The sequence below is a fragment of the Kogia breviceps genome, chromosome 8 (genome assembly GCF_026419965.1).
Source record: "Kogia breviceps isolate mKogBre1 chromosome 8, mKogBre1 haplotype 1, whole genome shotgun sequence".
Lineage (NCBI taxonomy): Eukaryota > Metazoa > Chordata > Mammalia > Artiodactyla > Physeteridae > Kogia > Kogia breviceps.
The window spans coordinates 11,076,905-11,097,737 of record NC_081317.1 but is presented as its reverse complement, the minus strand read 5'-3'; the positions used below and the strand labels follow the sequence as shown (position 1 = coordinate 11,097,737).

General features: G+C 49.9%; 1 protein-coding gene and 1 long non-coding RNA gene across 3 annotated transcripts in view; one reads left to right on the top strand and one right to left on the bottom strand.

The window, feature by feature from the left end:
- Positions 1-379: 379 nt before the first annotated feature.
- Positions 380-19,119, bottom strand: LOC136794719 (uncharacterized). Of its 2 annotated transcripts, none has more exons than XR_010841857.1 (3): positions 18,691-19,119; positions 2,918-3,045; positions 380-1,907 (listed from the first exon to the last, which is right to left on the bottom strand). It is a non-coding gene; the product is annotated as an uncharacterized lncRNA (long non-coding RNA). The 2 variants fall into 2 exon arrangements; XR_010841856.1 differs by lacking the exon at positions 2,918-3,045 and adding an exon at positions 14,302-15,313 and having other exon boundaries at positions 1,466-1,907.
- The window catches only part of LHX2 (LIM homeobox 2), a 60,090-nt gene continuing 56,776 nt past the window's right edge, over positions 17,520-20,833 (top strand). The window contains exons 1-2 of the mRNA XM_067040755.1: positions 17,520-17,643; positions 18,383-18,467. Of these exons, the coding sequence (XP_066896856.1) occupies positions 17,618-17,643; positions 18,383-18,467 (111 nt within the window). The 5' untranslated portion in view covers positions 17,520-17,617. The remainder of the gene's footprint in view (positions 17,644-18,382; positions 18,468-20,833) is intronic.

Below are 20,833 nucleotides of genomic sequence, written 5' to 3'. Positions count from 1 at the left end.
GAATCACCGAGTTGTAGCTTTCCAAGAAAAGTCTAATGTAGCATTCAGTTTAATCTGCAAACAACCCAGTGAGGAAGAGATTATTCTAACCTTCCTGCAGGAGAGGAAACCGAGACCCAGTGACCTACCCAGATCAACCAGCTAGAGAATTGAAGAGCCAGGATAAGAACAGAGTTCTACCCAACTTTGAAGTTCACATTCCATTCACTGCATGATGCTGACCTGTAAAGTCCCCTCAATGCCCCATTTACTGTGATTCGTTCTTTAAATTTAATCCTAGGTAGAAGGAAATTTGTCTTCAAGAAGGAAGATTTTACTCTCTGAATGCCCTTGATTCTGGTTGGTTGGATCATCTCAAGAATGATCAGCGTCAGTTTTTGCCCCAAATCTTTATTTTTTCTCTTTATGAAGGTACTTCATGCCTATTTTTAACAATTCAAATATCACTGGAACATTTAAAAAGTGTGAGTCACAGGTATTCCTCTCCCCCGAAATAACAGCTGTTAACAATATGGAACATATTCTTCCAGTCTTTCCCCAGGCAAATATTAATAACACACAAAAATATCATAATAATTGTTAGCATTTCAGAAATAAAATATACCATACACCTTTAAAAAATGTTAACACTATATTGAGAACATTGTTCACTGTCAGTTCATATAACCTGCCTCATACTTTTTTTTAAAAAAAATTATTTATTTATTTTTGGCTGCACTGGGTCTTCGTTGCTGCATGCAGGCTTTCTCTGGTTGTGGCAAGCAGGGGCTACTCTTCATTGCGGTGAGTGGGCTTCTCATTGTGGTGGCTTCTCTTGTTGAGAAGCACAGGCTCCAGGTGCACAGGCTTCAGCAGTTGTGGCTCGTGGGTTCTAGAGTGCAGGCTCAGTAGATGTGGGATCTTCCTGGGCCAGGGCTCGAACCCGTATCCCCTGCATTGGCAGGTGGATTCTTAATCACTGCACCACGAGGGAAGTCCCTCATTCTTTTTAATAGGTTGCTATAGACTGAATGTTTGTGTCCCCCCCAAATTCAAATGTTGAAACAGAATCTCCATTGTGAGGGTATTTGGAGGTGGGCCTTTGAGAAGTGATTACGTCTTGAGGGTGGAGCCCTAATGAATGGGATTAGTGCCCTTATAAAAGATACTCTAGAGAGCTCCCTCCCTGCTTCCTTCTGTCATGTGAGGTTATAGTGAGAAGATAGCCATCTGTGAACCAGAAAGTAGGCCCTCACCAGACACTAAATCTGCCAGTACCTTGATCTTGGACTTCTCAGCTTCCAGAACTATGAGAAACAAATTTCTATAAAATTATTTTTATAAGTCACCCGTCACCCAGTCTATGGTATTTTTGTTATAGCAGACCAAACTGACCAAGACATAGGTACATGGTAATTCAAAGTATAGATCTACAATTTTTCTCACCACTCCCCTATGGATGCATATTTCACCTGCTGCCTTTTTTCACTTACGAAAAACATTGCTGGAAGGATTTTTTTTTTGAATTTTATTTTATTTTATTTTTTTATACAGTAGGTTCTTATTAGTCTGGAAGGATTCTTGAACCTTGTCCCACTGTGCCCTGCACTTCTCACTTGCAGTACTTAGTATAATCTCAACTAAGGATTTCTTTGAATAGCTTATTCAATGTTTCTCTCCCTTACTAAGCTCTGAGATTTTTTTTAAGGGAAACTAAAGGGATCATGTCTGTGTGTTCATGAGAATGTCTCGGTGCCTAGTTCAGTGCCTGGTACATAGTAGAACCTCAATAGATCATTTTGTGTGAACAACTAAAGGAGCACATTACTGAGTGGATCTATGCATACTTGTGTTTGTGCCTGCAGGGCACATTACAGGTCACGGGGTGTGCGTCTTTGAAGTGTGTTTACAGGCTGCAAAGTTGTCCTCTGGAAAAAAAAAAAAAAAGAACCAATGTGAGCTTAGGAGAGGGCTGGTTTTCCCGCACTGCAAGGAAGACACACTTTGGGAGGACGTGAGAGTATAGCTGTACTCCATTTTGTCCCATATAGGGTGCAGAGAACCCAGTGATGGATCTGCCCCAGGGTGCCCTTCAGGAGCTCTCACCTGTCACCTGCTACCTACAGAAGAAAGGAAGTATGAAGCTGCTTTGCCTCAGCAGGGGAGACAGCCCCCTCCCCAAACTCAGCACGTGTGGGCACTGCCTGTTCCCAGCTGCGCCGCACCCTGCCTCGAGCCCCTTGGTCTCCCAGCTGCCTGGCAACCAGCAGTTAAAGACGCTGCCTTTGAAGTATCTGTCTGCCCTGCCAGCTTTGGTGTGGCTGCCCCGTGTCCTCTCCTCTAAGGCAGAATAGGAGCGACACCCAAGCCTGCTTTAAAACTGGGGATTATGCCACAGCTGCATGGGGCTGGGAGCTCAGGCGGTGGGCAGAAATGCGGCCTGGAGCCAGGAATTAGGTGAGCAAGGAGACGGCCTGCAGGACCTCTCTGCTCCAGACCAAGTACTTTCTTCTGACCTAAGGGACGGCTGCACGGGGTTCACGTGTATGTGTGCAACAAGAGTGTGAGTGTCCTAACTACTATATATAAAATAGCTAACTAACAAGGACCTTCTGTATAGCGCAAGGAGCTCTACTCAATTACCTATCTGGGAAAAGAATCTAAAAAAGAGTGGCTATATGTATGTGTATAACTGATTCACTTTGCCGTACAGCAGAAGCGAACACAACATTGTAAATCAACTATATGCCAATAAAAATTAATTTTTAAAAAAAGAGTGTAAGTGTCCTAGAAGCACAGGTTCAGGCATCCGCCCCTAACATCTAAGGAAGCAACGGAAGGCCAAGGGATTCAAGACTTCTGGCTTGGTTGGCAGGCAGGAAACAGCTGAATCCCCCCATTTAGGCTGCACCCCTCTTAGATAATATGTCACATTTACCTTTCACTCATTCTTTCCACAAATATGAATTGAGCAGCTGCTCTGTGCCAGGCACTCCTCAGGGCTCCAGCGACAGCACTGTCGACAGACCAGATACGATCCCTGAACTTCCTATTTTAAGAGGGGGCCTGCAAGCAAATAAATGAACTAAATAACTTCAGATGGAGAGTGTTTTGAACAGAATAAAATGGGTAATGTGCTCGAGAGAACAGTGGGGACTGCCTTTAGACTGGGTGGTCAGGGAAGGCCTCCCCAAGGAGGTAGCATTTGAGCTGGGGCTAGAATGAGGCCATGGAGCCAGCCCAGTGATTAACTGGAAACAGAGCATTCCTGGAGGAAGGCATGACAGGTGCAAAGGCCCTGATCCAAGAATGAACTTGGCGTTTGATGGTCTGAAAGATGATCAGAACTGAAACATGGTAGGCCCGGGTCAGATCAGGCAGGACCTGGTAGGCTGTGGGAAAGGGTTTAGATTTTGTTCTACACGCAGTGGGAAATCATTTCCTACTTTGTATGCAAGTTATTGTTGAACATCTATTCATTCATTCAATCAGCCGGTTGGCCAGTCAGTTAGCAATACTTCTCTGAGAAAAAGCACAGGGACTGGGGAGATAGAAGAATGAGAGACAGGCCTGGCCCTTGCACAGCTCATAGCCTAGTGAGCAGACAGTGTGGACACAGATACTTACAAACCAAAGGGACATGCAGAGGGATGTTCAAGGTGCTAGGAACACTGGGCATTTGTTTCTGAAGTGGGAGGACTGGGGAAGACCTCCAAGAACACATGATATACTTGAGCTGGATCTTGGAAACACGAAGCATCATGCTGGCACATCGAGGTGCTCAGTATACATTTGTTAAGTGAAAGAAGGAAGGGAGGGAGGAAGAGAAGGAAGAAGAAAGGGTAGGAATTTGCCAAGTGCTGAAGAGAGAAAGAGCATTTGAAGCAGAAGAAACTATGTGTGCAGAGTTTTGGAGACACGAAACAGCATGGAAACGGGTCATAGGTGACATCCCAGAGGTAACAGGTGAGCAGAACACTCCCCCCCTCCGGTTCTGGAACTCCTGCCATGTATGCCACGCAGTAGTAGGTACACAGTAAAAGGTGATGGGTGGAGTGGTATTTGATGTAATTTGCTAAATATTTCAGTCTCTCAGCTTCCAAGGCACATGCTAGGATTGCAGCTCTCTGCCTTACGTAGAATTAGGTGTGGTTATGTGACTTGCCTTGGCCAGTAAAATGTGAGCAGAAAGGATGTGAGTCACTTCTGAACAGAAGCTTTATGAGCCTGTGAGTGATTTGCGGTGCTCACTTTTCCCTGCCTCAGCAATCACAGAAGCCCAGAAAAAGAGCCTCGCTCAACGTGGGTCCCTGAGGGGAACAATGTAGAGCAGAGATCCCCAGCCGACCTGCAGTGTGCATACAGGATGAACCACGAAGACTCTTGGTGGGGGGGTTGTTACTGCAGCAGAACCCAACCCCTCCTGACTTACAGAATGGAGTGAGTGAGTGAGTGAGTGGAGCTGAGGGAAGATTTCTGAGTTAAGGCAGTGGCGTGAGGCCCCTTTGGAAGTTATGGGTGTGGTGAGGCTGTCAAGGAATGAGTCATCCGAAGCCCATTAAAAATATTTCTTGAGGGCCTTCCCTGGTGGCGCAGTGGTTGAGAGTCCGCCTGCCGATGCAGGGGACAAGGGTTCGTGCCCCAGTCCGAGAAGATCCCACATGCCACAGAGCAGCTGGGCCCGTGAGCCATGGCCGCTGAGCCTGCGCGTCCGGAGCCTGTGCTCCGCAATGGGAGAGGCCACAACAGTGAGAGGCCCGTGTACCGCAAAAAAAAAAAAAAGAAATATATATATATATATATATATATATATATATATATATATATATATATATATATGTCTTGAGACAAAAATCTTGGAGTCTCTTAATTTAGCCAGTCAAAGGGAACTGGACTAGCCCTCCAGCCACCATGACCTCTCCCATGGGCTTGCACTTCTTTTCTTTCCCAGGGACAGCGTTTTGAGCTTCCTATGAGCATAGGTGTAGCCTTGGTCCATTCGTTGTTTCCCAAACATTTCCTGTGACCTAGTCTCTGCTAGAGATAGAGAAACACAGAGAGACACAGAGAGAGTCTCTCTCTCTCTCTCTCCCTCCCTCCCTCCCTCTCTCTCTCTCTCTCTCTCACACACACACTCACACACACACACACACACACACACACACACACACACACAGAGATGTACTGAGTAGGAGAGATTGAGATGGCTTCCCCTGACGTGTGAGCTAGGTATGGAAGAATGGGCCAGGGTTCATCAAATGGAAAAGGCAGGAAGAGTCAACATGTGCGAAGGCATAGGATTGTGAAAGAGAAGTGAGGCTCTCCTGTGGGCTGAGGGGCAGTGGTGGAGCCAGAGGGTTAGGCATCGAGAGCTCGTGAAGGGCCTTGAGTGCCAGACTGAGGGATTTGGACTTTGTCCTAACATCAATGGAGAGCCAGAAAAGGAGTTAGGGCAAAAGATGGGTTAGGTGAGAGCTGCGTTTGGGCTGTAAGAAGCATCAGGCAGGGGTTCCCCAGCCCCCTCTTCCCACCTTGGTGTCTGGCAGTGCAGCCCCAGTGAGACCAGTCCCTGCTCTGTTTCTAGTCTCTCCATCATGTTGCTTAGCAACCTCCCACAGACCCCCTTACCTGTCTCCCAGATCCCACCCGAGCCCAACCTTTGCCCAGCTGATAGCATCTTTTCCTCCATCTCCTTATCTAGACAGGGGATTTGTTTTTTTTTTTTAAGAAGGATGATTTATTTATTTATTTATTTATTTATTTATTTGCCATGTCACGCAGCATGTGGGATCTTTCTTCCCCAACCAGGGATTGAATCCGTACCCCCTGAAGTGGAAGTACAGAGTCTTAACCACTGGACTGCCAGGGAATTTCCTAGACAGGGGCTTTTTAAACTAACTGTTATGAGCAAAGGATCTAGAGCCCAGACACCTGGATTCAAGTCCCAATCAACCAATTTCCAGCTGGCTGATTTGGCAAGTGAAGTAACCTCCGTGAGCTTCAGTTTCTTCGTCTGTGAAATGGGACTGACAACTGTATATAGTTCACAATGTTTAAAGAGGAACAGTCCAAGGAAAAACTTAGCAAGGTGCCTGGTACATAGTAAGGCTCAGCGAATGGTCGATGTGATTATTATTAACAAAGCATGGCTTCTTAGGGGACCAGAGCGATGTTTAATGTGTTTACAGTGCTGGGAGGGAGGGAATGTTATGTATTCCCAGCTACTTTGTAAACTCTTTGGACTCATAGCTTGTGCCCAGTATGCCTTGAATCTCCTTGAAGGCCCTCATCTCCCTGCGTCCTGGAGGGTGGACTAGCCAGGTGGATGGAAGGCTTGCACAAAGGACAACTCCCTGAGCACAAGGGTCTGTGTCACTCTGTCTCTAAACCCTGGGACCAGGGATGGGCAGCTCTGATGTGCAGCTACAAAGGTCCACCTGCCTCTGCCTGAGATGGCCAGGCCTACATGGGTGATGACACCCCACCCGCTTTGGAGGATGTCTTTAATAAGGGCTATGCTCTGGAAAGTCCCAGAGGCTGCTTCTGGAATGAGCCTGGCTAATGGGCATAAAACAGACCTGGAGCTTTGGTCATACCTGAGTCCTTGGGATAATTGGGGTAAAGTTTTCCTTGGGCTCAAAGAAGAAGGAGCCAGCCTTGGCTGTGTGACTGCTTCGTGGGGCACTTGCACACCCAGAATCTCGCCAAATCCTCTCAGCCACACTTGCAAGTCACCTTTCTTGTCCCTGACTTACAGATGGGGACTCCAGGCTCAGGAAGGGCCAGCCACTTGCCACAAAGCCCTAAAGAGAGGAGCCGGAGGAAGTAAGGTCTACCTGACCCCCAATCCCACTGATTTTTATTTCTATGAACTTCGGGGGAACATGTTCTAAGGAATCTCTTCTGCCAGGCTAAGCCCTGTTCACACTCTTTCCAGAGAGTAAATCTGATGATGTCACCCTCTAATATTCACCCCCAGTCTGCGTGGAACTTTGCCATGGCTCCCTTTGGCCTACTGATCAAAACTCTCTTAGGATGGAGGCTCCCTTACATCCCCTCACTGGCTGGCCTCAACCTTCCCCCGAGCCCCCTCCAGCCCGCAGCAGGCACTTTGTCCTTCTGATTGATTCACCGTTCTCAGTAATACCTTCAGGCCTTTGTCTATGTTCTTCCTTCTGCAGACAGGATTTCCCTCCACCTAAATCTCTGCCTGGGAAACTTACTTTTCCTTCCCGGCAAAGCTCCAGCCTCACATCATCTGAGAAGCCATGCTTGGGGCTACCATGAGAACCCCCTCTACCACAGCCCGCTAACATCTGTCATTGTCTACTTAAGGGCTTTCTCCTCCACTGAATCACAAAGTCCTTGAAGGCCAAGGTGCTTGTATGCCTCGAACTTCCAGTTCAAGAGCTCACAGATTTCAGAAGCAGATATTGAACTCTGCACATATGATTTTTCTCCTCAACAGAGGGTACTTGAGGGCTATGGTGAGGGCACAAACTTCAAGGCACAGCAGTACATAAGGTTCACTAAGGCCCTGCTATGACCTAGGTCATGGCCACGCACTTTACATAGAATCACTCACTGACTCCATGCACCTTGGGAGGAAGGTTCTTTTTTATACCCGTTTTACTCATGAGAAAACTGAGTCCTGGAGAGCTTAAACATCTTGCCCAAGGCCTCTTCATTTGCTTGGTGACAAGTCCAGGATTGTTAAATGAGTCTGATGGCATTCTTTTCGTGTATTTATTCAATCTGTCAAAATTTACTGAGGGCCTGCTCTGTGCCAGGTGGCGTTTTAGGCACTGGGGACACAGCTATGAACACTAGATAAGGTGTGTGTGTGTGTGTGTGTGTGTCTGAGTGTGAGTGTGTATGTGTGTATGTGAGAGTGAGTATATATGTATGAGTGTGTGTCGTGCATGTCTGGTAGAGGGTGCAGGTGCTGACAGGGTAAAGATCAGGCGAGGCTTCCCAGAAGACATTCAAGCTTAGACCTGAGAGTGAGCTGTGGTTAGGTCAGCAAAGTATGGGGTGGGGTAGGCCCTAGAAGGGGGAGCAGCAGAGGTGAAGGGCTGGAGTGAGAAAGAAGACAGTGGTTTGGAGGAATTGGGGGAAGAGGGAGGGCAGAGGCTGGTGGGAGATGGGGCTGGAGAAGGAGGCAGAAGTTCCCACCAGGGAGGGCCTTCCCAAGAAAAGTCACCATCATAGATTTTTGATGACTTGGCGATTCAGTGGCCACAGCCTGCTGAGTGTTCCTCCTTTAGAAGAACATAGAGAAGGGAGACCCAGAGGCTGAGACGGAGGAAGCCCCAGCTCTCAGACAGCTCCGGAGTGGAGTATAGTATATGCTGGGTCCTGGGCCAGAAGCCAGGCACCCTGGGTTTGGACCTTGGGGGTTGATCTGCTGTGTGGGCCTGGGCAAGCTGCTTTACCTCTCTGAGCTGGTTATTCTATGTGAAATAAAGAGACCATTCCCTATGTAGTTGCCCTAGAAATGCTTGCCCCTTCATTTCCACCTGGAGAAAGGAGCTTATTTTGCCCAAGAGGAGGGCCAGCTCAGGATGGAATAAAACATTTATTGGACATGCTCTGATTCCTTGCAACTCCCAGCAGGCAGTAAAACACAGGGTGGAAAAGCTGTCCCAGGGACTTTCTAAGATGAAAGATATCTGCTGTGAGGCTGGGCTCCCTACTGGCCTCTTATAGACCCTCTCTGCCAGCCTCCGGGCTGCTTTTCCACTCTGCCCAGAGGTTAAATATGCCAAAGTCTTCTGTTTTTTCCCATTTTTTTTCACTCTGTCCCTGCACCAAGGAAAGTGTGACAAGCCTGGAGCTGCCACTTTCTGGATGTGTGTTCCTGGGCAACACACATCGTAGTTTAAGGGCATGGGTTCAAGGTCCTTCCTAGCTGTAAGGCCTGGGGTGAGTCTCTGGGAGACTCAGTTTCCTCATGTGGAAACTGGGAGAAATAATTACCACTGTGATTGTTGCAAAGGTCTAAATAGATGATGAATGGAATGCGTTCAGTATAATGCCTGGCACATAGCACTCAATAAGGATTACAATTTTGGGGAGGGGTTGCTTTTGCCTTTTAGTTTAGGAAGTTTTTTATTAGAAGTAAGGGAAAAGTCAGCTTTGTGGGGTTTTTTAACTATTTCAAAAATTATTTTATTTTATTTTCTGGCTGCGCTGTGTGGCTTGTGGGATCCTACTTCCCCAACCAGGGATCGAACCCCGGGCCCTTGGCAGTAAAAGCACAGATTCCTAACAACTGGACCACCAGGGAATTCCCAGCTGTGCTTTTTTTTAATTGAGGTAAAATATGCATAAATAAACTTGATCATTTTAACCATTTCTGAGTATACAGTTCAAGGGCACTAAGTACATTCACGTTATTGTGCAGTCATTCCTGTCATCCGTCTCCACTTTCTCATCTTTCTCATCTGCCCGCGTTAAACAGTAACTCCCAATTTCCCCTCTCCCCAGCCCCTGGCAACCACCATTCTATTTTCTGTCTTTAGGAATTTGACTACTCTAGGTGCCTCGTACAAGTGGAATCATACAGTATTTGTCCCTTTGTAACTGGCTTACATATATCATTTAGCATAATGTCCTCAAAGTTCATCCATGTTGTAGCATTTGTCAGCATTTCCTTCCGTTTAAAGATTGAATAACATTCCACTGTATATATATACACCGTACTTTGCTTATCCATTCATCTATCTCAGACACTTGGGTTGCTTCTACCTTTTGGCCATTGTGAATAATGCTGCTATGAACATTAGTGTACAGATAGATACCTGTTTGAATCTCTGCTTTCAATTCTTTTGGATGTATACCTAGGAGTGGAATGGCCAGATCATACGGTAATTCTGTGTTTAATTTTTATATAGTGGGTTGTTTGTTTGTTTGTTTGTTTGTTGCGGTACGCCGGCCTCTCACTGCCATGGCCTCTCCCGTTGCGGAGCACAGGCTCCGGACGCGCAGGCTCAGCGGCCATGGCTCACGGGCCCAGCCGCTCCGCGGCACGTGGGATCTTCCCGGACCGGGGCACGAAGCCGTGTGCCCTGCATCGGCAGGCGGATTCTCAATCACTGCGCCACCAGGGAAGCCCTATATAGTGGGCCTCTATTTCTTCAGCTTAAACAGGTCCCCCCTCTGCCCACCACCAGGCTTTGGTACCCAACTCAAGGGTCCTCTGAGCTATGCTGACTTCTACTGTGGTGGGTGTAGCTGGTGTGTTTCTGGCCCTCCATTGACACGTGGCATCCAGCCATCCCTTGTAGGGCAGCTCTTGCCTCTGGCTCCCACTTCAAAGAGGAACTTAGGGGCCCCCTCCTATTTGATAGAGCTCCCTAGATGAAGCTAAAGTACTGCCACCTTGGCTCAACACCATTAGAGGGATTACCTCTTCCTGCTGCCAGCCTGGGAGACCCCAGCCCCACTGGCCCTGCAGAGTCTGCACACCAACAGGTTAGTGCCCTAGTTACAAGCGTGGGCTTTGGCACCAGACAGATCTGGGCTGGAGACCTGGCTCTAGCAGTTGCTGGCTGTGTGACTTTGAGAAAGCCACTTCCCCCTCTGAGCTTCAGTCTCCTCTTCTATAAAAAGGGGGTGGTAATAGACTCTGTTAATAGGAAAACTGAGCGAATGCATGCAAATCCCTGAGCCTTCTGCCTGGCACAGAGCAAATGGTCAGTAAATGGAGCTGTCATGACCATGCTCTTCACCTGGTCAGGCAGGAGACCGAAGGAGGCAGAGCTTCCAGATGGAGGGGAGCTGAGATGGCGAAGCACTTCTGAGCAGGGTCCTCAAGGTCCCAGCTGAGGACACTTGGAAGGAGATTCCAGGTTGGTGAAGCCTAACTCCTCTCCTCCCCATGGATCTATCTTAATTTAAATTCCCTTTCCTAATTATGAGTTGAAGGTGGGGAAGGGAGCGCACATTTATGGAATATCATTGTTGTGCCTCATTGTGTCTCAGGGAAAAGGTGTCAGTCCTTACAATTTCATCTTTCTTTAACTGAATAGGAGAATTTTTATGAGAAAATTGGTCCTGTTTTTTGCCATCAAAATACTCCTAAAAGGGCATGAACAGGAGGCAGCAATATGGAAGTTGCTTTCTCATTTCCCTTTAAATCCCTGTATTTGAACTGGATGTTAGTGTTCACACAATTCGGTCAACCTAGTGCGTTGGTCATCTTGACCCACTTTACAGATGGTGACACTGAGGCTCTGAGAAGTGAAATGGGCTCCACAGAGAACTGGAGTTGGAAACACTTATTTCTGTTTTAGGCAGTCCTCACTAAGGATGCTGTAATGGGTCGAATGGTGACCTCCAAAATGATATGTACATGTCCAGGAACCTATGAATGTGACCTTATTTGGAAAAAGGGGTCTTTGCAGATGTAACTAAGTTAAAGAACTTGAGATGAAGTCATCTTGGATTACACAGGTGGACCCTAAGTCCAATGGCAAGTGTCCTTAGAAGAGGCAGAAGAGGAAAAGACACACACACAGAGGAGGAGAAAGCAATGTGAAGACGGAGGTAGAGGTGGGAATATGCAGCCACAAACCAAGGAATGCCTGGAGCCAGCAGCAGCTGGAAGAGGCAAAGAAGAATTCTCCCCTACGGCCTTCAGAGGGAGTTCAGCCCTGCTGACACCTTAATTTGAGACTTCTAGCCTCCAGAACTGTAAGAGGATAATTCTCTGCTGTTCTAAGCCACCCAGTTTGCGGTGATTTGTAAGAACAGCAGTAAGAACCTAACACACTGGTGGTGACAGAAGTCCCTAGCTTGGCCTGCTCTTCATCATGAGCCCTCTTTGGGATGACCACTCCAGCCTCCCCTCTGGTCTCCCTGCCTCCAGGCTCACTCCCTTCAGTCCCTCTGCTGCACTGTGACTGCCAGAGTGATGTTACTTAAACACACGACAGCATCGCGCTCCTGTTTGAAGCCTATCAGCTAGAGCTGTCTGTTCCAAGTGACAGAAAACCCAACCCAAACTGGCTTACACAAAAAGGAATTTATTGGCTCATGAAACCAAAAAGGCCAAGAGCTAGGGCTAGATTCATCTTGGCTGGATTCAGGGCTCAAACGATGTCACTGGGACTCATTTTGCTCTGTCACGCTGCCTTCTGTTCTGTTGGCTTTGGTTTCAAGCTCCACAGGACGGTAAGATGGTGGCAGCAGCCCCAAACCCTGCATCCTGTTAGATTAGAGACCAGTAGAAAGGTTCAAAGACCTCTGTCAGGTCCTCAGGCCAAAGTCCTAGACTGGCTCCCATTGGGCCCGCTTAGCCTTCCCTCAACCCATCACCATGGCCACAGGAATGGAATGTGCTGACTGGCTTAGGTCTAGGTCACATCGTCCCTCCCCTGGAGTCATGGTGGTGTTGCCTCTACTAGAACCACATGGACTGGGAGGGAAGAAGGGGTAAAAGGGAGGAAGACGCAATTCCAAAAGAAAAGTCCCACTCCAAGTATAGCAAATGAATGCTGAGCAGCCAAAACAACAACAAACAAAAAAACAGCAACAATGAAAAAGAATAAATGTCTACTCAGATGCTCTTCACTGGTTCTGCAAAGACACATCAAGATCTCAGTTCCTGGTCTCCAGCCTCACCTCAATTCCAATTTGCTTGACATCTCCAGGTACATCCTGTCATTTCTTGCCCACATGCTTTTGTTTACATGGCCCATTTACCCAGAATATTCTTTTCCCTATCCCCACACCGTTCATCTGACTGATTCCTATTCTACCTTCAAGATTGCTCTGCTGGGGGCTTCGTCTCCACTCTGGACCCCCAAGAGCATCCTGAAGTGTATCTGTAATGGCTCTTACCCCACTGGACTTAACTTGAATGCTAATGAGTCTGTCTCCTCCACTGAACTCTGCACTCCCTGAGGGCAGGGATTTATTATATTTTTATTTAACAAACAAAAAGTCCTTTCCAAGGGTCAGCCACCATTCTAAGCTCTTCACAAATATTAAGTCATTTAATCTTATAACAAACACATAAAGAAGGCTCTATTATTAATCCTACTTTAAAGATGGGGAAATTGAGATAGGGAGGCTATATCTGATTCAACTCTGTATTTGTCGGGCCCAGCTCAGGGCTAGGCACGTGGCAGGTACTCAAACCATATGTGTCTTTCAGGTTGTCTCTCCGGGCTGTCCAATCTTACCACAATGGCCACGGCTTCGGATTTTCCCATTTCCCAAAGTTGCCCACATTCTTGGTTTTCCCAGCCTGGAAAGGGTTGCTGCTTGGACAGCCTCAGCCAGAGCAGCCTGGGCTGGCACCTCTCTGGCTCTGCATCAGGAGCCGGGCTAGCGACCCAAGGGCTGGCACGGAAACCTGTGACATGAGGAAGGGACCTCAGTCTGGACTGTTTAGGTTCATAAAATCCCTGCAGTTGGAGGATGAGCCCAGGAGGCCAGCGCAGGTGTTCTTCTGCCTCCTCCACCTCCGTGCCACCCTCCTCCTCTGTGTTCTCAGAGCCCAGTACAGGGGTCCTGTCCTGATAGTCACTTACCTGGACAGACTCCTGAAGACCACTCTGTCCAGAATCCTAATCTGAAACCTCCTGAGCCTTAACTGGATTGAAATTAACATGTGTTTATGTCTTGTCCTCACAGGAAAGATTATTTCCTTAAGGCCAGTGAGCCTCCACTTCTGCAGACCCGCCTGATTCTGTCTCTTCCATCTCCCTCCTGCCACCAGGGCGCAGTCCCCATCCCTCCTCCATCACTCTGTTTAAGCTGCCTCTTCCTCACAGACTCTTTACTCTATCCATCCTGTCCGTCTGTCCATCCCTGGACTTGCTCTCCCTCTATCTCCTTGTCTCTTGTCCTGGTCTCTTTCTGTCTGCCTGTCTCTCTTTCTCCTTGTCTCTTTCTGCTGGACTCATCTCTTCTGTGTCCCCTGGCATGTGTCTGAGTGTGTCTCTTGTGTATCTGTCTGTTTCTCTCCTGGTCTCTCTCCCCATCCTTGGTTATTTGCAATGACCAGAAATGGGCCTGGAAACTCTAGTTTTCTCATCAGTTTGAGAGAACCCTTCTGTAGCAGGGCAGCCTCGGGGCTTCCCAGCCAGGACTCTCTCCTGTTCTCTGAGCCACCTCCCCACTTCCCTCGTTCCTCGGGGCCCCTCTGCTCAGCCGAGGGGGCAGGAACTCTCAGGGCCACCTGGGCAGGATGGCTGTCTGCTACCCCGAGGACCCAGGCCGCCGTGGCCTTCCTTAATGAGTGTGCCTTTGGTGACACATTCATTATTCCTATTTGGTCGCTTGGAGTCAAAACTGATTAGTTACACTTACCACCGCAAAGATGTAATGATTTTATTGTTTATCTTCAATTTATTTTGATTAACATCTCCATTCTCTTCATTGCAAGCGCAATTAGGTGCAATCTAACAGCGACTACTTTAATTTTGTTGAAATTAAGATGAATAAGTGATGGCTTATGGTGCTTTGTTTAACAAATAAATCATAGTTAAGAGGAGTGTATTCGTAATAAATGAAAAAAGACAGCTTAATTAAAATGCATGGAGCCAGCCTCTTGATGTACATCCAAAATCCAAATCTGAATTCCAAAAATCAGAAAGAGCTGAGGGTTAGGAAGACCCTTGCCACCTCTCACAATGGTGATCAGAGGACAGATGGTGTGTTGTGGTTTGGAGGCTGCTGGGCAGAGAAGAGCAAGACACACATATGACCCTTGTGAGCCGGTCACACCTTGTCAGCAAACACCACCAGGAACCCAGTGAGAAACCAGGCTTGGAAGAACACAGGAAGAGAAGCCTCATCCCCCGCCCAGGACGATCAGCTGCCAAGCCCACACCCTGAATTCTCCCTGGGAACCCACTGAGGGCAGGGGACAGGTTCCCCCTTGCCCCACCCTCCAGGTTCCCTTGGGAGGTGGGGGAGCTTGATGCCAAGCCTGGAAACCCAGAGCCAGACTCTCAGTGAGATCTCCTCCCCGCTGGGCTGACAGGGACTTCCCCATCTCTTGATTTGGAAACAAAGTGCAAAAAGTCAACCCTGGAAAGTTTCCCTTGTGAAGTTTAAAAGCGCCTGTACTGAAGAGACCAGCTTTGAAGCAGCTCGCTGGGGCCCCTCCGCAGGCTCCAGCAAGTCAGAGGGCCGGCTCGCCTCAGATCGACCGCACCAGCCTCTGCAGAGCTGGGAAATGGGAATTGTTTTTAAGCTGAAAAATTCCTCGTAGAGTTCACTCCTTTGCCATCGCTCTTCTTTTGTTCTCAGACATCTCCTTCCTCCTCCTTTTCCTCCTCTTCAGCTTCCTCTTTTTAGTGGAGAGGAGCAGGCAGACCTGGGTTCAAATCCAGATGCAGGCTTTTACTAGCTGTGTGACCTCAGACCAGTGACCTAACCTCTCTGGACCCCAATGCTTATTCAGAAAAGGGAGAGCAACAGGGCCTCCAAGGCAGGGGTGCTGTGAAGGTTAGTCAAGATAACTGCACAAAAGTGCCCAGATCCTGCCTGGCCCAGAGGAGGAGCTCAATAAGCATTGGCTCCCTCGCTCTCCACAGATCCTCCTCTCTCCTCCTGTCTGTGTATTGCTCTTAGCTAGATCTTCACAGACAAGTTTCCCCATCCTTTCTCCTGGCTCACTTAACTCCGATTTATCCTTAGTCCTTCTGCATTTAAACTTCACTTTTCTTTTTCATCCTCTCAATGCATGTTGCTGAGTGCCCATCTTATCCCACGCCCTGTGCCACACCCTGAAGACTGTACAAGGTGAACAGACCAGGACAGGCCTCCCCTCAAAGAGCTTCCAGTCCCACACCTCGAGTCCCCTTCATAATGGTCATTACCATCCTGTGTGTTCAAAAGTGTCTTCCCCATGAAACAAGCGCTTTGGGAAGGCGGGGACAATGCCCAGCACAGAACCTGGCACACAGCTGGCACTCAATGGCTCCCAACGGTTCGGTCCAACAACAAATGCCGGCTGAAGACACTCCTGTGCCGCTGACTTTAGAGGCACAGAGAGGAAGGAACCAAGCCTGGATGTGTGGTCTGGGGGAGGTCACACTCACCAGGCGACACAGATGCCAAGGCAAGCAATGACACTGCGGGTAGACAGTGCTGGGACAGAGCAGAGGAAAGGACAAGAGATGACAACCCCCAAGACAGATGACAGGCAGAGGACATGTATGGGGACTGAATCTGGCTTCCCCCTTCCAGTCAAGAAAAGGGAAATCAGGACTCATGTGGTTAGCATGTACTGAGGTGCAGGCTCCTCCTCAATCTATAAGCCCCTCCCCCTCTAGGCCTGGCCCCTCCCACCTCTCCAGCCTCATCCCTCTCATTCCTTCTGCTCCAGCTACACTGGCCTTACTAGCGAGGCTCCCTGCTGCCTCTCACCGACCGCCCCCGCCCCCCCCCCCCCCCCCCCCCGCCATCGCACATGCTGGTCACTCTTCCAGGAACACTTTCCCTTTAGCAGCCACTTCCCACTTCCTGCCAACTGCAAGCCCCACACCTGACTTCAGGTCTCACCTTGAGAAAGCCCTTCCTGAGCCCCCAGCCCAGGTCAGTTTCCCTGGATGTTTGGTCTCAACTGCACTCTCTACTTGGCACTTGTCATGAAAGAATAATGGAATTGCTTTTCATAGTCTGTCTCCCCAGCTAGACTGCAAATTGCATGAAGGCAGACAGATGTGGGCTCAAGGCCACTTAGTGTGTGGCTTTGGGCAAGTCACATCACTCTAGGTTTTGGTTTCGTCATCTGTGAAATGAGAACAATAACTACCTTCCTTTTAGGATTGTGGTTGGGACCATCCATGGTATCATGTGCCTGTGGAAGGTTATTTCTTCTGTCTAGCTTTTATTCAACAAATTCATAATGAGGATTACACTTAGGGTACAGCAATTCACGAGGCAGGCTGTTTGACTCTGAAGCTGCACTCTACCCAGGAAACGTCTTTGAAGCTTAAAAGTCATTCATTTTGTGTGTGTGTGTGTGTGTGTGTGTGTGTGTGTGTGAAGGCAGGGAGGAATAATCTTTCTCCTGCTTGGGTTTAAGGACAGGAAAGAGTATTGCCCTTCTGCTTGGTGTCAGTGAAGGAGGAACCAGCAGGTGACAGGGCCTGAGATGTCAGATCCAGCTCTGGGATCTGCCCTGGGGACCACAGATGCTCCTCAGGAGAGGCTTTCAAGACCGCAGAAGAAACCACCCTTGACTTTCCCTGCTGAACTGGCCTTTTGGTACTTGTCCTGACCCAGGAAGCTAGCGACGGAGGTTTTGTGGGGCCCACTTGGCACCTGGTGAGCCCTGGTCGTAGGCGGCTGCCACAGTGGCTGCTGCCCTTGGGTAAGTATGAACTCCAAGAGGGAGAACCAGAGTCCTTGAGCACTTCCCGCATGCCCTCCCTGCGGCGCCCCTCCCAACCACATCACCAAGTATTCACTCCTTTCAACACGGAAACTGCAGCTGGCAGGGAGGAAGTGACTTGTCCGAGGTCTCAGAGCAGAGAAAATGCATTAAGTTGGATTCTGGGGCTGGGGCTGCTGTTCCAAAGAGGGAGAGATAAATAGTCCTCCTGAGCAAAGGGAGCAAGGGGTGGAGAGTGAGGGTAGGTAGCAAGAAAGAAAGAAGAGAGAGTGGGAGAAAATGGTGAGAGCGACCGAGGAGAGAGGGTAAGAGAGCACCACGGCTGCAAAGAGAGAATACAGAGGCACAGTGAGCAAGAGAGCTGGGGACATCGGGAGGGACCGAGAGAGGAAGGGAGACAGAGAAACGCGACAGAGACCGGGAGATGGAGAGAGACAGAGGGAGGCGGGCAGAGACGGACAGACGGAACGGCCAGAGCTAGTGACAGTGACGGGGGAGCGGGGGTGGGGGGAGCGCGCAGCGGGCCCGGGCCAGCAGCGGGCGGGGGAGGAGGCCGGGATGCGGCGCCGCTCGGCCCCCGCCCCCGCCCGGGCCGCACGCGCCCGCAGCCTAATGACCGCCGCCCCGCCCGCGACGCCGGCCCGAGCGGACCCGAGGCAGCCGGCAGCTGGCGGCGCGGGGCCAGCCGGGGAGCCGCGAGCACCGCAGCGCCGGTGGCAGTGCCCCGGCTCGGCGTGCCCTGATTGATTTGTCAGCCGAGGCGACAAAACCGTGCCCCCACCCCCGATCCGCCCGCCTGGTCCTCGGCTTCTCCGGGCTCGGGGTCTCCGTCCCGCGCCTCGCCCGGCTCCCCGGCCGGTCCCGCAGGCTGGAGCTCCCCGCCCGCCGGCCCGGGCCCTGGCGCCCCTCCTCGGGCCCCCGCCCCCCGCCCCTCCTCCGGCTCGGCCGGACTCGCCCGCGGGCCCTGGGGCGGCCCGCTGCCCCCTCGCCCCCCTTGGGCACCGTGCCAGCCCCCCCAGCCCTCACCCTGCCGCTCCCCCCCAGCCCGGCGCCCCTGCCCCCCGTCCCCCGGCCCTGGCCCGGGGCCGCCCGCCGAGCCGGCCACACCCGCGGCGGAGGACTCGGAAAGGTAAGAAGGCGCCCAGGCCGCCCCGAGGGGCAGGGGGCTGCGCTGGGGGCGCGTGCGGATGGGGGCGCGAGCGGACAGGGGCACGGCGGGCACCCGCGGGCCGGGGACCGGGAGCCGCCGCTGCCACGGAGCGGGGACACGCGAGTCCCTCCGAGCCGGGAGGGCGCTGGGCGAGTTAGACTCTCATCGGGAGGACCCGGTGGGAATTGGGTGAGATAGTTACCCATCTTTCTGACCCGGGACTCGGGGGTCTCTCTCTCAGCTACGGACATCTCGGTCTGTATCTTTTCTCTTTTAAGGAATTCTCCTCCTCTCTCACCTTCATCTCGGAGTCTCAACATTTACGGGACCGTTTTCCTATGTCGCTCATGAGGAATCACCTCTTTACCTCTCTCTTTCTCAGTCAGAAGGAGTCTCTTCTCATCCCTTTCCCCAAATAAGCATAGTCTCTCCTTGCCCCATTGAGAAGGATTTTCTTTCTCTTTCTCACTGCCCAGTTGAGAAGCAAATTCTGTCTTCTCACAATTTGCCACCGTCTTCTCTCTTACCCATTTTGAAGGCTAGACCCCCTTCTCTGTCACCCTTTTACGCCTTACGCCGTTTAATTCTGAGGGTGCTGGCTCCATCTGAGTTTTCAGCTAGGGGGTGGACCTTCTGTTTTTCTAGTGCAGAGGCCAATTATGGGGACTCCTCATCCAAAGCAGGGTACCAACCATCCCTGTTAGCCTCCAGGCAAAGGGCAGCTGCCCAGGTGAATGGGGCATTTGTTTCCAGGGGCGAGCAGAGAAGACTTCACCCAGAAACAAAGAATTGAGATCGACAGAGACTGTCCCAGCCTCTTCCAAGGCTGAAGAACACCAGCTTCCGGGCTGAGGGCCCACCTGGAGCCACCCTCCCCCATCCCTTTAACTTTAAAATAGTTTAATGAACACAGAGAGAGAAATCATTTTTTTTTTTTTTTCTGCTTGGTGAGCAGTCTACAAAGAGAAAGGGGAAAGGAGGGAGAGGGCTTTAACTCTGATCCCCGCAATTAGTTCCCTGGGAGTGGGAAGGGGGGGCAACCGGGAGCCTCAGTTCTTCAGATACAAAAGCATTTAGATCGCTTTAGACCGGTTAATCCTGAGTCTGGCTCGGGTCTCTTTTGTTTCCCAACTCCATTGTGGGTTTTGTGCAGTTTCTCTCTGTTCGAGTGATTGACTAGCCAATGGATGGTAATTATCCAAATGTCCCCTCTGTCCTTTGACTGACTTCTCCGTATTATGGGCAACCGTCATGCATTCTGTCATTCTATATCATATTACATGTATTATCATATGAAGTCTCCAACACACACACACATAAAGGAGGGAGCCTCAGCCCAGATGCTGCTGCTTTTAGAAGGAAGGGCCCCGAGAAATTTGTCCTGGGCACGATTCGGAATACAGAGCAGGGGACTCCAGAAATGGGAGGTTCTGCAGGTAATTTGTTTTGCTGGCTGGGGGTGGGGTGGGAGGTCTCTGGGGTTGCAGTTAGAAAGGCTGTGCTGCAGGCTTGGAGAGGGCCTGCCAGCTGGTAATCCTCCGGCCAGATGACTGGAGCGGTTTGGACAGATCTGGCATACTTTATGGAGAAACTTAGAACCAGCCTTTTGACCCCAGACTATCAGAAAAGTCTGCAGGGCTGAGTCCTTTTTCGGATACTGGAACTTAGTGGCATGTGCTCAGCACATCAACCCTTGAGATCCCAAAATACACCTCTTCTACTTGTGGCTCTTCGTAGGACAAGCCCTTTGGACCCTTGTCCCTGTTTGCTGCCAAGGATACTAGGGACAGAGGAGCCAGCCATATCTATTCCAAACCCCCACTAGCTGATGCTGAAGGTCTGAGAAGGGACAAGCTTTTCCAACTATGCTTTTTTTTACAGATAAACTTAGTGCCCCTTGGTGCAATTGTGCATGCCATCACTTAAGAGGGAGGCAGGCTTTATAAAAAGGAGGCTTTGCAGACAGAGATGCTGGGGTCCTCTGAATCTGTGGGCAGGACTAGCCTTTCTTCTGCTGAAATGGGAAAAAAATGTTTTATTATTACAATGGATATGAAGTGCCACCCAGATGTACAGCCTTGCAGTTAATTACCTTGTTCTTCATCAAATATATGAGCAATAAACTCTCCAGGAAGGGAGGTGTGTGTGTGTGTGTGTGTGTGTGTGTGTGTGTGTGTGTGTAAATAGATAGATGGATGAATGCAAGGGAGAGAGAAACAGGCACTCTTTTTAAGACCACAGAAAAAGATAGACTATTTTATGGGAAGCTTGATACACTCTGCAAGATGCTTTGAATTTTTTGATGATCAAATATACATGATCAAGCTGTGCATGTCAGGGTGTGA